This window comes from Pteropus vampyrus, unplaced genomic scaffold (assembly GCF_000151845.1).
Source record: "Pteropus vampyrus isolate Shadow unplaced genomic scaffold, Pvam_2.0 Scaffold16, whole genome shotgun sequence".
Classification (NCBI taxonomy): Eukaryota; Metazoa; Chordata; class Mammalia; order Chiroptera; family Pteropodidae; genus Pteropus; species Pteropus vampyrus.
Genome location: NW_011888797.1, coordinates 10,865,187 through 10,880,998, shown reverse-complemented (window position 1 = coordinate 10,880,998; position 15,812 = coordinate 10,865,187). Strand labels below are relative to the sequence as shown.

At 52.3% G+C, this 15,812-nt stretch overlaps 2 protein-coding genes across 2 annotated transcripts in view; both read right to left on the bottom strand.

Moving 5' to 3' along the window:
* GCAT (glycine C-acetyltransferase) overlaps positions 1–4,452 on the bottom strand; it is a 5,144-nt gene extending 692 nt beyond the window's left edge. Inside the window, exons 1-9 of the mRNA XM_011354444.1 lie at positions 4,386–4,452; positions 3,649–3,779; positions 2,333–2,452; positions 1,765–1,911; positions 1,331–1,336; positions 1,086–1,240; positions 888–948; positions 550–674; positions 128–211 (exon numbers count right to left, since the gene is read on the bottom strand). Of these exons, the coding sequence (XP_011352746.1) occupies positions 128–211; positions 550–674; positions 888–948; positions 1,086–1,240; positions 1,331–1,336; positions 1,765–1,911; positions 2,333–2,452; positions 3,649–3,779; positions 4,386–4,452 (896 nt within the window). The remainder of the gene's footprint in view (positions 1–127; positions 212–549; positions 675–887; positions 949–1,085; positions 1,241–1,330; positions 1,337–1,764; positions 1,912–2,332; positions 2,453–3,648; positions 3,780–4,385) is intronic.
* Positions 4,453–5,940: 1,488 nt separating this feature from the next.
* Positions 5,941–8,108, bottom strand: LOC105311677 (histone H1.0). The gene has a single exon (XM_011387613.2). The coding sequence runs from the start codon at positions 7,802–7,804 to the stop codon at positions 7,220–7,222; it is 585 nt and encodes a 194-aa protein (XP_011385915.1). The 5' UTR covers positions 7,805–8,108; the 3' UTR covers positions 5,941–7,219.
* Between the last annotated feature and the right edge of the window lie 7,704 nt (positions 8,109–15,812).

The window sequence follows — 15,812 nt, the reverse complement described above, 5'->3', positions numbered from 1 at the left end:
AGGTAGTAGGGTGGGGATAAGGGAAAATATTGTCTAGGGGTTCCCCCCTCTTTTCTCTACAGCCGGTACTCTTGTCCTGGCCCGCTTACCTCTCTTTAGCATGTCATCTGCCATACAAGAGGCCAGCCTGGCATCACCCGGCATCACAGGGCAGATGGGGTGATTGGCTCCTGAGATGGTGAAGCCAGGAGCCTCCATCTTACTGTGGAACCTGTGGGCACAAGCCAGGCATCACAGGTCGCTGGGGGACTGTGGAGAATTTGCACTTGCTCCCGATGGGCATGTGACCCAAGATCTGTGCCCAAGTCTGCAGGGGGGACCAATAGGGATAGAGATGTAGATGCAGAGAGTCAGATGGGAAGCCAGGCAGAGGAACAAGCAGACCAAAAAGGGAGGTGGAAAGGAGATTGCACAAGATGGGGAGACCCAGGGTCACTCGCAGAGAAACGCCCCAGGAAATGGAAGGAAGAGGCCAAGGAAGAGAGACTTGGGAGGTGGGCTGAGTAGGCACATGGGGGCGCCCCTACCCCATCTTTCCCCACCCGTCACGGCTGGGTCTCGGCTGCCATAGACTGGACAATGGCATTGGTCTCCATGAGTAGGTCCAGGGCCTTGGAGGCACAGCCAACGACGGCAGGTGGCAGGCTGTTGGAGAAGAGGTAGGGCCGGGCACGCTGTCGCAGCAGGGACACCAGGGGCCCGGCGGGGGCAGTCAGGGGCCAGGAGCCTACTGAAGTCCCTCCTGAGAGTACAGTCCATGCTGCCCTCTTCTCTGCAGCCCCAGGTCCCCCCTCCCGACCTTCTCTCACAGGCCTCCAGGGCCCTGCATGTGGATAAGGGGATTCCGGGGACACAACCCTGCAGGCACCTGATGCTCCACCCAGCACTTTCCCCAGTGTGGAGCTGATGGTGACCTGGTCCATCACGCCCAGCAGCTCATCCGCGCCTCTACAAGGGAAGCTGCCACTGCCACCACTGGCCACCCGAGCACCCAGCAACCACGGGCTGGGCTGGGGGCTGGCCTCTCAGTTTCCCACCCACCCTTAGAAGCCCAATCCAAGGCCTCGGGTGCCACATGCTCCCACGGTCCGGTGGTCCCCAGGAAGCCAGTGGTGTGGCATTCATCCACAAAGACCAGGGCACCATATTGAGAGGTGAGGCAGCAGATCTCTTGCAGGGGTGCAATGTCGCCGTCCATGGAAAAGGCCGCATCAGTGGCCACCAGGCATTGTCGATGTTTCTGCAAGGAAGACAGGGACAGTGGCAGCTGGTGTTGCAAGCTGAGCCAAACCACCCACCTTCTGTGCTACTTGGGGCTCTAAGAGCTTACCTGGCCCTGTGCCCAGAACAGAGGTGGTCACGCAAGCACCACTGTATTGGGACTAGAACATCTTCTCCCTCATCTATGCCTCTCTGAGCCTTACCCGTCTCTTCTGGGGCAGTCTGGAGCCACACTTAGCCCTGGGCAGTGAGGATGCTTTTAGTCTCCCCTTCAGAGGGTGGGGTGGGACCACTTCTTTCCATAAGCTCTTCTCACTGTTATGCCTATTAGGGGTCTGCCACACATGAGGTATTTAAAAAACTCAAAGCAACATGGCGTAATGGAATAAAGCTCCGAGTCTAGGGATTTGAATTCAAATCTTGGCTCTTTCAAACTTTCAGGCTGTTTGTGAATACGGACTTGGCCTCATCAAGCCTCCCTTCGCCGGGAGATAGGCTGAGGATAAGCCCAATCTGCCCCTGGAACCCACGGCATTGCCCTGCCTGGGCCTCCTGCAGCCTGGTCTCTAGGTCAGCCATGTCCAGGTGGAGGAAGTGGTACTTGTGGGCCTTGCACAGATGGATGCCGTCGATGATGGAGGCATGGTTCAGCTCATCCGAAAGGACTGCATCCTCTGGGGTCAGCAGGGCCTGGAGGAAAGCAGCTGGAGTATAGCCATCCCCCAACCACCTTGGGGTTCTTCCTCTCCTATGACTCTCCTTAAGCCCAGATTTCACCGCCAGCCAGGGCATTCCTCCGGGCAGGGAGGCAAGGAGCCCTCTGTCTCTGAGTTGCCAGAGCCCCAAGACTGGGCCAAACCAGGGCCGTGCTCTAGTGAGAACATGTTTAGCAAATGCCTGGCCCCTGCCTATCCTAGCCTTCCAGGTGATGTAGGTGAACCCCTAAATACTCTGGAAGTTGGTCTTGTAAGCCTCAGGATTCTTCCTGGAGCCTCTACTTGGCCCATACTGACCTCCGAAAGAAATGGGCACTGGAGCCTCGAGCCATGGCACTGGCACCGGTTCTCCTGACTGCCCACTTCCAAGCCTTACACAGCCTAGCAGGCTTCACCAACTCCCACCTGCAGCCTCCACACAACTCAAAGCGGCCAGTATTGGCATCAAAACAGCTGAGATAGAGGATGGCATCCTCCTGCTGGTGGATCTTTTCTTCTAGATCCTTGTGGATGCTCTAAAGGAAGTGAGTGAAACAGGTGTTAATGTCTGTGGGACAAATCCTGGGGACAGAGGCTTAGAAGGCTGCAAACGGACCGAGCCTTGGCTTCTCCTTTCTCCACCACTAGGGTTCTTCAGAGCTGACAGGAATCTCACAGCTGGTTCTCACTGACAAATTAGGGGCTCGCTAGGTGCCCCTTCTTGGTTGGCTCTTCTTTTTGTAATGGGGTTCAGATGGTGGGATTACGGATGGCAAAGGGAGATGTGTCTTCCTGATATAAAACTGAGCGCCTTTTTTGGTTGCTTCATGGCAAAGAAGCAGATTACACAAGTAATTCATTTGAGCCTTAAATCCTTGGGTTTGAAAGCTGTCCAGCCTGGGTGAGGGTTTTGTTGGAAAGTGCCCTGGAAGTAGGGACTTCCATTTCTGACATTTCATCTTCACCTTCTGAGGACAGGTAATAATAATCACAAATAGGAGCACGAACTCTTGAGTCAGGCCACCTGGGTTCAAACCCCACGACAGCTTGTGTGCCCTTAAACAAGTCACTTCACTTCTCTGGGCCTCAGTGTCCTCACCTCTTTAAGAGGGACAAAAATAACACCCATCACTTGACTGTTATGAGCATTAATAAATTATTTGTAATGTTCTTAAAATAGTACCTGACATATAGTAAGCACTGTAAGTTTCATATGTTTATTTTGTAACATTTACAAAATAATAACCAACATTTACTGAGCACTAATATGTGTTAGACACTGTTCTAAGCATTTTTACATGTATTAACTCTAATTTGCAAAGCTTCTATTAAGTACCAGTGAAGGGATTGAGGCCCAGAAAGGTTGACATTTGCACACAGTAAGAGAGCCAGTTGAAGGTGGTGCTGGGAACTGAGTTCAGGCAGAATAGCTCCAGAGCCATCAGTCTCAATCTCTGCCTGCTGCTCTTCCTTTCCCATAGGTGTTCTGCAGGTAGGGAAATGAATGCCCAGAGAGGTAAGGCTTCTTGCCTAAGGCTTTGCAGCAAAACAGAAGCCTGAACACAGTCTCTCTAGTGGACAGATCTGGGGCTAAGAGTGAGCCCAGGGCCCTGGGATGGGATGAGCTGAGCTGGCTAAACCAGCTCTGCTGACTGCGAGAAGCGGACCGCTGAGGTTGGTGTCCAACACCTGCGACAAGGCTCCCTCCACCTCATCAACACCCGCTGTTTACCTGGGTCCTACAGATGAAGTGGACAGAGCTAAGGCTGGCTCCAAACTCCTCCAGGGCCTGCAGACCTGCCTGGATCACCTCAGGGTGGCTGCTCAGGCCCAGGTAATTGTTGGCACAAAAGTTAAGGATTCCTGAGATGGAGGACAGGGAACAGACACAGCTGCTCAAGGCCCTAAGGAACGGCCTGGAAAGGTGTCAGGGCCAAACCCTGGAGGCCTAGAGAGTAAATTCACCCTTGAGGAGGCAACGACCATACGGTATGATCGATCTGTTCTGGGGCAGAGGCAGGATGGAGAGCTGGGGGCTCTTAGGAGGGGCACCAAATCCACCAGCTACAGGAGAGGAAAGGTCAGGAAAGGTCAGAGCGATGCCTTGAAGGATGAGAAATTTAAACTCTGGCTCTGAATCACATTCTCCCCAAGGAAGAACCCAGCCCTGCCTCACTGGCTTCTCCTGTCCCTGAGGACCGCCAACAACCTGTCATCTGGCCCTTGGTAAAAGAAGAGTTGAGTCAGACACCAACCTCAGTCCTCAAACTCCACAGTTGACTTTGCTGCCTGGTATAGAATCACAGGTCCAAAGGGGTGCCTCTGAGACTCGGACCCTAAATTAGAAAGCCCAAAGTGAACACAAATGACCCAAGGAGGAAAGAGGCCTGAGGAGGGCACGGTTCTCTCAGCCTGGGAGAAGTAAAAACAAGATGAGCACCTGAGTCTCCTCATTTCCCATCTTTTCACCTGCTCCAAGTTCCCCTGGGGGAAGGTAGGGTTTTCCTGGGACCTCTGTTTTACAAATGAGTGCCATCGCACCAAAGATTCCATGCCTATTTACTGGGCAGAAGGCAGGTTTGGGGGCCTGTTTATAACCAGCATCCACCTGGGGCCTGGCACAGACAAGAGGGGCAGTGATCAATGGTTAGACAGAAATGAGGGAAGCCAATTCATAGCGTGACTCCTGCAGCAGTCCATGAGCCCCTTGCTCACTGTGGCTTTGGTCGGGAAGTTGGCCTCTTTGGCCCATTAGGTGACTTTCCAGCTCCAATATACCAGAGGACCTGGACCAAAGTCGAGCTCTGCCTACGGCTAGCTGGGGGATTTGGGATAGCCTACTTTATATCTCTGAGCTTCAATTTCCATGTGTGTAAAATGGGATGTCATTCCTACATCTGGAGGTGTGCAGGAGTCCACGTGTAGCAATTAGTAGAGGCCTGTACAAAGCAGAAGCTCCGGAAATGTGGGGTTTCTTGCTGCATCTTCCCACCACCCTTACTTGAAGTACCAAGGTGAGACCCAACGGTGTGTCTCTCTTTTCCTCACATTCTCCCAGGACTGGGTTTCAGTCCAAGCCTGTCCTCTGAGTCAAGAGATGCTCCAGGGCGAATCGTTTCCCTCCGTGGAAACGGGTTTTACCAGGTTAAAGTTAACACTGGGAAGCCCTGGAGTCAGCCTGAGAGCTGAGAGAGGAGCCAGTGCTACGTGTACAGGAGCTCCCACCGCCCACTGCCTCCAGGACCTCCATTCACCGCAAGCTTCGGAACGGCCCTCTACCACCCGGCCACGTCCGATGACTCCGGCGGAGGGGAATTACCTCCGGAGACGCCGTCCACGTGGATGCGCGGCCCCTGACGCGACGAGATGACCCGCTCGCTCTTCCAGGTACCAGCCCCACGGATCCCTTCCAGCTACTCCTCCAGGATGCCACGCAGCTGGGCCAGCGATGTGTGTGCACGGCGGCCACGGGGGGCCCCGCAGAGTGCGGCGCGGAGGACGCAGCTAGCCCACCTCGCACCCACCGCGCCTACCTCCCGCGAGCGCGCCTGCTCTTTTCAGAGCCTTGCGCAAAGCGACCGCATCACGTGGCCGGGGGGCCGGGCCCCGGCGGCCAATCGGAGCGAGAGGGGCCCTATGGAAGGGGCGGGGCTGGGCGGGATGTGCGGAGCAAGAAAGTGGATTGATTTGTAAATTGAGACTGGAACGGTCCCTAAAGGGTTAGGGGTGGCGACGCGGCAAAAGGCGCGGCAGGGCCCAGCGCACCGGACCCCCACCCCATTCCCATCCCCTGCCTACAAACGTACCTCTATCAAGGAACGGGGTTGCACTGGACCCCGAAGGGAGGCGCAGCCAGAAACACGTTCCGTCCCTTCCAGCCTTAAGGTTTCCCTGGTCTGTTGAGCTCTTGGAACCCTCACCCCAACTCTCAGGTGCAAATGTCCCAGATTTCCCCCACTGTTCGTTCGCCAAATTTCTCCGCCTTCTCCTTCAGTCTTAGAAGTGAGGAAAAACACAGCTCAGGTTTTGTCTTTTTTCAATTTTTATTTTAAAGTTTTGAAATTACAAAGACAGCAAATTCTTCCCGGCACAAATAACACTTGTTTAAAAAAGGGGCGGGGGGAAGGACGACGCGCAATTGCACGTTTCCTATTTTATAAGACTGTACAGGTTTTTTCTCCCAGCTCCCGGGTGTGAAACTTAAGTGCTAGCTCTAAATAGGTATATACACATTTACACGCACACAAACTTAGCTCTGTAAAACTACTTAGCAATTCAAAATCGACTGCAGTATGTCTTACTGTCCACTCCCCGCCCACTACCCCTCCCCCATCTACCACTACTTAGAAAAAGACTCAGAAATAAAAGAGGTCGGGAGGTTTTAAAGTGGTGGTGGCAGGGCTGGAGCCCTACCAGACCACCAAGCAAAGCCACCTCTTGTACAGGAGGAACCAAAAACCAGGAGGGAAAAACTCCTCCTAGGATACAATCCAATTGCGTGGAAAAACCCAAGTTTCAACAGGGAACATTGAGGCACTTGGCTGACTGATTCCCCACCCTTCCCCCAAAGTTTCCACTCCCATTTAACAGGAGACTTTCGGAAGCCACAAAGAAACCCCCTCCATGGCTAGTTTCCAGCTGACTGAGAGAAGCTGCGGCTTCTCAGACTAGCTGTCACTCTGACACCCTCCCCTTCCGTAGGACAATAGGGAGGCCACAAGGGCAGACTAACAGAAGTGAGAAGGAAATTCGACTTGAATACCCCACTGCTCACCACTGGGAGGTGGAAGTCAGGCCAGGGAGGGTTTAATTCCACCTCCCTCCTTTGCATTCAGCTGCTGCCACCCCTCTCCTTCCCACTAAGGTTCTGAAACTCACAAGGGCTGCTCAACTTTGCGAAATCGTCTTAAAAGATATCCCTACAAACCTTAACAATTCCTGGGCTCCCTCTCACCTAGCCAGAACAAGCTGCCTTCCTGATCCCCTGCCCTTTTTCCTTCATAGCAAACAAACCACCCAACTAAACAAAACACAAACCCACCCCAAAACAAGTAATTAACAAATTTAAAAAAAAATTAAGTATATTCTCATCATTACAGAGATGAGATTGTTGTTGCTGTCCTTGCACGACTGGTTAAGGAAAAATAAACTATTCCCCAATTTCTGAGGAATCCAAATTCTGTCTCTCATAAAGTCAGAATAGAAAGGGACAAGGGGTTGCAGATGAAGAGTAAGAGAGAAGGAGAAAAGTATTTACAGAAAATAGGAGACAGGCAGGAGTGTCCACAAGAAAAGCTTCACTGTCACTTCTTCTTGCTGGCCCTCTTGGCACTGGACTTGGCTTTGGGCTTCACTGGTTTGGCCTTCTTAGGCTTGGATGCCTTGACTGGCTTGGCTTTGACAGTCTTGGGTTTTTTGGTTTTCTTGGGCGTGGCAGCCGGCTTCTTCTTGGCCTTCTTGACTGGGGTGGCTTTGGGTTTCTTGCTGGGAGCTTTGGAGGCAGCCTTCTTAGGCTTGGCTGCCTTCTTTGGCGTGGCCACCTTCTTGACTTCCTTCTTCGTCTTCTTGAAGGCCACCGACCTCTTGGGTTCATCGCTCTTGGCCAGCCGGAAGGACCCCGAAGCACCCACTCCTTTGGTCTGCTTGAGGACCCCAGTGGTAACCAGGCGCTTGATGGACAACTTGATCTGCGAGTCGGCGTTCTCGCCCACCTTGTAGTGGCTCTTGATGTACTTCTGGATGGACTGGCGCGAGGAACCAGCGCGGTTCTTCTCCGCCTGTATGGCAGCCACGATCATGTCTGAGTACTTGGGGTGGTCTGTTGACTTCTTGGAGGCCTTGGCCCGCTTAGGCTTGGCCGCAGGGGTGGATGTGGAGTTCTCGGTCATGGTGGCCTGCCTCGTCCTGCTGTTGAAGAAGGCGCCTTCAAAAGGGCCAGCCCCTGTCGGAGGCGAGTGAAGCCTGACACGGGATCGACTCTAGCGCCCCTGACTCCGAGACCAGTCCGTGTGCCCGGCTCTTAGGGACCTGGCTTGGGTCACAGGAGGACTCGCTGAGCCGGTTCTGCGTAGCACGGCCCCGCCGGTCGGTCGGTGTCGGTGCCCGGCTCCGTCTCTGGCTCAGGATCTGTCTCTGCCACCGCCTCCGTTGCCTCTCTTTTCCCAGCTCCGCGTCTGGCGCTCGGGCGGCGCATCCGGGTATTTAGCGGCGGCGGGCGGACCGCGGTGAGGACAGGGCTGCTGGCTGCCTGCTCCCGGCCCGGAATGGCGCCGCGCCGCCGCCATCTGTGTTTCTTCCGCTGAGCAAATCCGACCTTTCCACCCGGCCCGGGCCTTGCCGCCCCCCGCTGCCACCCGGGGTCGCTGCCCGGGTCTCTGGGCTCCCCCACCAGGCGGCCCGCCGGTCCGGTCGCCGCCCCCCGAGCCCGCCAGGCGCCCCAAACGGCGCCAAGGACCGCTGATGCGCCGGCACATTTCCCCTTTGCGGGGGGCTGGCTCTGCGGGGCCAGGGAGCCTTGGTGCGGGAAAAACCCCGTAGCAAAGCTCCCCCCTGGGGCTACCGGGGACCCCGCTCCCGGCCCGCTGCGGGGTCCCCCAGCCCGGCGGAGCGGCCGGAAAGCGGCCCCAACTAACACACGCGGCCCCGAGCCGGGCGACTCCCAGCCGGGCCGAGCCGGGACAGGGGGGAGGGGTCGCTCCCCCGGGGTCCGGTCACCTCTCGGGGGTCATCCCGCCACTGGGCCCCCAGCACCTCTACCCCTTCTCTGTCTATTGGGCCCCTAAGCAAACTTTCCCTGGAAGAGTTAGAAGGGCACTTTCAAACTTTGTCCCTTCCCCCTCCTCCATCTGCTCTCCCCCAGTGCGCCCCCTGACCTCTGCGGTCGAGGGTCTCTCATGAGGCCGAACCCCCAACGCTGTCTGAGTCCCCTGAGGTAATGAAGTGGGGTCTAACGAGTCGCTTCTTCTCATCAAAGATCCCCACATCCCCCATATATCCTAACCGGGAGTTCATTTATATACCTCCCTCAGCCTAGGAGTTTTGGGGTGTCAGAGGCAGAGCCCGCTGCCCCCACCCCTGAGGCCCAGCCTTGGGGGTCCAGTCCCCTTCCCAAGTGCCCTTGAAGGAGGGTGGGGGGAAATTAAGGGGGGCGGGCGGACCACAATGGAGGAGCTGCCCCACAGGCTCTAGCCTGAGACTGTCCTGGGGGCCCCTGGGATGAAAGGAGGCTCTGAGTGCTTTGGGAGCCTAGAATAAGGGGGCTCTGAAGAAGAGGTCGAAGAGAGGGTCGCGTTCCTTGGGTCCTGACTAATCCTCGGAAAGTGCAGTCATTCGGGGAACCGGGGCCGGGACCACCGCCATTTTGCTGGGAGGAGGGAGGATGCGATGTCTTTGTTAAAATGTATACATCTTCTCCCGTGCTTGGCAGGTATAGATGAGGCAAACAAGGGGCGCCACAGTATGTAGGGAGTCTTGGGGGCTCTGAGGGGCTTTAGGAGCCCACGGGCCAGTGGAAAGGACGCCAGAGCTCCTAGGATGCCTTGTTTGCGAGAGACATACTACTCACTTGCAGGATCCCGCTTGAGATTCTGGGATGCTTGCTCCGTGAGCCCCCTCCCACAACAAACCTGCTCTTCTTATTCCTTAAGCAGAGGCCTATCACTCTTCACTCAAAACAATACCCTGGGAGTTGGGGGATATAGCTGGTAAAATGATGAACATGTCTCCAGTAGTGCCCGGGAGCTGTTTGCAGACACTGGCAATTGGGGAGGGAGGAGGAAAGGGTTGGAGGGTTTAGATAAGGGATGGGAGTCAGAGCAGGGGTGAGAAGGGCTCGTCCTGGACTTGGGCGGCTCTGAGGCGGGGGAAATTAGTGGGTCTCCCCCCAACACACACACACACACACACCTAGGAATGGATTAACCCAAATGATTGGGGGAGGGAGGCCTGAGACTTGGTATCAGATGCCTTCTCCCGGGGTTATCTTGGTAGCACAGATATGGTAGGGAAGAGAAGCCATGAAGGGTCAGGTTAGTTCAAAAGGTCAAGGTTCTTATTTAGATGATGTCAGTCTCCCCTCCCCACCTCCCAAATTTCCTGATTTGAAAACATAACACTCTGGTGGGTTGGTTTTGGTTATTTTTCAAAGACAATTCTGGTTCCCACTAAGATCTGGATGGGGAAATAGGTATCCAAACAGACACCTCCAGGTTCTGGATGTTCCAACCTGCCCTCCCAGAGGTATGTCACCCGCCACCCCCCCGCCCGCCCCAAGGTCCGTGCACATCTCAGAATAAGAGCTCGATGAATCCAAAGGCACGATGACGAAATAATTTTATTTACATTGGCGCATTACAGTTTGCAAAGTGCTCTCCACCCATTCCTTGATCCTTTGCGCCTCCAGCCCGGGGAGGCAGGAAACGTGGTCACTCCCCGCGCCCCGCCATCACCCATTTTACCGTGGAGGCCGCAAGACTCGGAAGGGTGTTTAGGGGGGCGCACTGTGAGGTTCAGCTCCTGGCGCCCCTAGGCCTTCACATGGCATCCTTATCCCCGCCCATTCCAGCGACCTGTAAATTCTCTCCCGGAACTGAAGCCAGAAATGGAGGGAGAGATTGCTTAGAGGTCGCAGGGGCTTCCCGCCGGCGGACAGTCCACCTCCCTCCTGGCAGCCGGATTCACTGCCCCCTGATCAGGAGAACTGAAAGGAGAGGAGGGTCCGGGAGGGGTTGCTCGGGAGTTGGGCGCAGAGTCCGAGGCCAAGGAGGGCAAGGTGAGGAAAGGCTTCCTCCAGATTGGCTTGACCTCACCACGCCTCGCTGACACCGCAGAGCCTGGGGGTTTCTTGACTTGGGCCAGGCCTCGCCCGAGAAGCGAGCAGGCAGCTCTCGGGCCCCCACCTAGCGCAGAGCCGTTTTCTGGAGAGAAGACGACGAAACTCCCTCCGCCCCCTTTAACGCGATCCCTTTAAAATCCCGAAGCTGCAGAACTGCGGGCAACTCCTCCTGGGAAATGTAGTCCACCGGCGGAAGCTGAGCGCCGCACTGCGCCCCCCGCCCAGGACCCGCGCCAGCCTGGGAGACTGGTTACTGTTCGTCCAGTGACGCGGAGAGTGACCCAGGCCTCCTTGTTGTCTTTTCACCTGCAAAAAGTGGGTTGTACCTACCTGTGGGTAGGTGTGAGGGTGAAATGAAATCCTATATGGAAAAGTGTAAATCGCATTAGAAGGCCAGGGGTCATGTTTTATTAATGTGCGTGTGTGCACGTGCCAGCATTTATTGAACCTTTGATGCATAACATCTTCACTGTTCAGAGAGGAGGTCTAGAATGGCTAAAGGACTTGTCCAAGGTGGGTCAGCCTGAAGGAGGGTGACCGCTGACAGATACCAAGCAATGACTTTCCCACTGCACACATTTATTATTTTATAGTTCTAGATGTCAGTAGTCCGAAATGGGTCTCACTGGGCTAAAATCAAGGAGTTGGACAGGTGAGCATTCCTTCTGCTTTTTTTTTTTTTCCTTTTCTTTTTCCAACTTCCAGAGGCATCTACTTTCCTTGGCTTGTGGGCTCTTCCATTGTAAAAGCCAGCAACGATCTATTGAGTCTTTTTCATATTTCTGGTTCCAACTCTTCTACCTCCCTCTTCCTCCATGTAAGGACCTCTGAGATTCCACTGGGCCCATCCGGATAATCAGGATAATCTCCCATCTCGAGGTTAGCTGATTAGCAACCTTAATTCCCCCTTACCATGTGGCACATAACATATTCACAGGTTCCATCGGGGCATGGACGTCATTGGGGAGTCATTATTCTGCCTCCCAAACGCGGCCACCCACATGCATAACTGGGGGATATGAGCAACATCTCTTCACCCACTGTGGCACCAGGTGAAACCCAGCTTCCATCCAGGTCTGAGAAATCCCTCCTTGGGGAGCTAGAGGCAACGTGGGTACCTCTCAGTCACTTTGCAGCAGTGTGACTGGTAAGGAAGGAAGGGACATTGTAAAAACCCTTTGGCTGGACTCTGTTAGAGCCCTCATATCCTTAAATGACCATCGCTTTTCAATTTAAAGTCTAAGTCATATCAAGCCTGGTCAGGGTGAGGGGCCGCTCCTGTTTCTGGCAGGTCCCCAAAGAAAGAGTAGCCACAGAACCTTGTTGAGAGGAGGGGACTCAGCCCTCCAGGGCATAACAGCCATCCCTCCTGAGGGGACTACGTTTGCTGGCCCCTCCTCCTCCCCCACCCTTCCATCTCTAGGCCTTGTTCCCTTTCTTTCTGGAGCCCCCGCTCTCCCATCTGCCTCGTCCGCCTCACTGAGTGTGAGCCTTGACTCCAACTGTACAAGTCAAAGCCCTTCAGAAGTGGAAGAGGCCCAGGCGGGCACCCTCACAGACCAGGCGCTTGGCCTCCTGGGCCTCAGAGTCCAGTGGGGAGGACAGCATTGATATCATTGAAAATTGTGACTGCTTCAAGCTCCAAGAAGGAAAATAACAGGGAGCCGTGAGAGGGGGTGACAAGCGGGCTTAGAGCAGGTGCCAGGGAAGGCCGTGTGGCTGGATGGGAACAATGAAGGGAGGTGCAGCGTGAGATGCCATCAGAGAGGTGAACTGGCCTGACACGTGGGGATTTTAGTCACGGCCAAGGGTGCAGATTTCGTTCTAAGTGCACTGAGAAGCCACTGCAGAACTTTAAGCTCAAAATGTTGTTCCTTTAAAAAATTAATCCAGTTATTTTAAAATAAAATTTAATTATGACAAATATCATTCATACTAGAGAGTATGCAACATATTTACGATTCTAAAACTAATATGAAAAACAACTGTGTTCCCACCACCGAAGTTAACCTAAACACCACCAATGAATGCCTGCGAAGCCCCCTGTGTGCCCTCCCTGATCAAGTCCCCAGGATCTCCACTCTCGAATTATGTAAACAATGCTCATGTTTTTCTTTATAGTTTCCCCATAGATGGACTTATCCCCATGTACTTAGTTTTGCCTGGTTTTGGACCACATACAATTGGAGTCATATTGTGGGGTTTTTATTTTCTGTGACTTGCTTCTTTTACTCGGTGTTATATTTTTGAGAGTCACCCACATTGGTGCAAGTAGCTGAGGCTCATTTGTTTTCGCTGCTATGGTCAGAGCACATGCTGATTTTGTAGGGCCAGAAGTTTCTACAATTTGAGGGGTCCTTTTTAAAAATACATACAATTTAATAGAATATTAGGTAAAAAGTGAATTTATATTTAGAATGAGAAAAGAACTCACAACAAAGTATAGATGTTTTAAAAAGCTGATAAGTCTCACAAGCCTCACAAAATCCAGAAATATATTATTTTTACTAACTATCTGATCCACATTGCTAGGATCGCTCTCAGAGCCTTGCAAGGGACTTGGGGATTCTCTCAAGGCCTTGCCAGAGGTTTGGGCAACGGAGGGACCCTAAGACTTCAGTAAGGTCAACTTCACAGTGTATCCATCTCAGAATGTGGTACGTTCCACTGTAGGAAGAGGCCACAATTTGCCTCCATCTACTTATGATAGAATGGCTCCCAAACATGTCCGTGTCCTAATTCCCGGAGCCTGTGAATATGTTCTGTTCCGTGGCAAGGAAGAATTAAGGTTGCAGATGGAATTAAGTTTGCTGATCTTGAGATGGGAGATTATCTTGGATTATCCAGGTGGCCCAGTGTAATCGTAAAGGTCCTTAAACGGGGGAAGAGGGAAATAGAAGGATTAGACCCGGAGAGATGGCATCATGAAAGAGACTTGACCCACCATTGCTGGCTTTTAAGGTGGAAAAAGCCCACAATCCAAGGAATTCAGGCTGCCTCTGGAAGCTGGAAAAGGCAAAAAAAAAACAAAACAAACAAACAAACTTCCCCCTAAGCCTCCAGAAGGAACACACACCTGCCGACACCTTGATTTTAGCCCAGTGAGACTCATTTTGAACTACTGACCTCCAGCACTGGGAGGTAATAAATTTGTGTTGTAAGCCACTGAATTTGGGACAACTTACCGCAGCCTTAGGAAACTAATACACTAACTACTGCATGGCTACATATTTGAGTTGTTTCCAGTTTCCTACTTTCCAGTGTTGCTGTGAATTTTCTACTGCAAGGGTCCTGGTGCAGACAGGAAGAAGCTGCAACATGCACAGCTTCAGCTTTACCAGGTTGTGCCTGCGCTTTTTACAGGCTACAGTGTGAATGATGGATTAGGGATGGGCAGAACCAGGATGGTGAGACCAGTAAGGGCCATCTCAGCTATGCAGGTACTGAACTAAGCTGTGGCAGTGGAGGTGGAAAGAAGGAGCAGATATGAGAAATATTTAGGAGGACAAGTCCACAGGACTTGCTAAAGAGTTTATTGTTGGGGGTTAAGGAGAAATTAGAAAGATTCCCAGGTTCTTGGAGCAAAAGCAAGGTTGGGGGTGGGTCTAGACGTGGTGCTGTCCAGGGAGTCTGACACCAGGCCCTTCCTTAGTGGGTCTTCTACTTTCCTGCCCTAACTGATCACTTTACTTTTATAGACTCATACTGGGGAAGCTGACCTCTCACCTGCTTCTCTCAAGTTAGGAACACAGTTGCAACCTCACATGGATTGCAAGTCAAATGATGAACAAACGCACACTTCTGGGACAAAGGAATAAAAATGCAGGTGACAGCTTCACAGTTAAACTGATTTAACCAAACTAAACATTTACTCGCTTCCTAAGATGTAAAGCAACGGAAGACATCACCAAGGCACAGGAGAAGAGACTGCCTGTGCAGACATGTGAAATGTCTGTGGTATGCTGAGTAAAGCAAGCTGAGAAAAATATGTGTGGAGGATCTCATTTTTATATTTTCAAAAGCTCCCTCCAGGTATATAATAATAGTTTGCATTTATTGAGTAGTTACTATGTGCTTGTCAGTGTGCTAGGTGTGAACAGAGCCAGGGGCAGGGCATTGTGACAGGGCAGACGTTATGTGTGGCTTGGGCTGGAAGTCCTGCCGGATCCACCCATTCTGGCATCATGCCCACCTCAGGAAGCAAGGCCTGAGCTCGTGGTGTGAACGAAGGGGCTATAAACTTGGGGTTCACAGGCAGGCAGGCCTGGCCGTTGTGGAAGTGGGACCGGCCTCCTTTGGATAGAGTAAGCCCCTGCGATTCTCAGACTATTCTAGAAGAGACCTCAAGAGGGAGATGCTGGGCTTTAGCAATGAATTCATGAGGGTGCGTGAGAGATTGGTTAAAAAAACAACCACATAGCTCTGTGACCGGGTCGTTCTCCAAGCTGGGCAAATGGGCCATAAATGTGTGTGTGGGTCCACTCCAGTTATTACTCGCAGTTTTCTGTGAGAAGTGGAATTGGGTCATGGAGGGCTTTTATTTTTTACTTTATCCACTAGAAGTGTTTTAATTTTATATACTAGTATAATTTTATTATACACTAGTTTTCATTTATACACTGGTGTTGTTTTAACTTTATAAATAATAAGCATGTATTACTTTTGTAATAAAGGGAGAACCTTCATAATGCCCAAAAGATACATATGATGAAAAGGTAAAAAATAATGTAGAAAAAATCCTTCAGAGTAAATACCATAGTGCTAAATATCTTTAGCATATAGAATACTGTTACAAATCCTTAAGAGAAAAATAGTAACACACCAGTGAGAGACAGTACATAAACAGATCATTTATAGACAAGTAAATAAATACCAGTAGCCACTTTAGTTTCAGAAGTAAGCAAAGCTGTGCAGCTTGAAACAAGAGCAATGTCATGTTTGTCACCTTTCAGGTTTATAGAAGTGAGAACAGTACTGGGAGTGAACCGGGCACTCTCGTACGGCTCAGAAAGTACACAGGACATGACATTAACATGTTTGGATAATAATCTGCCGCTAGGAAT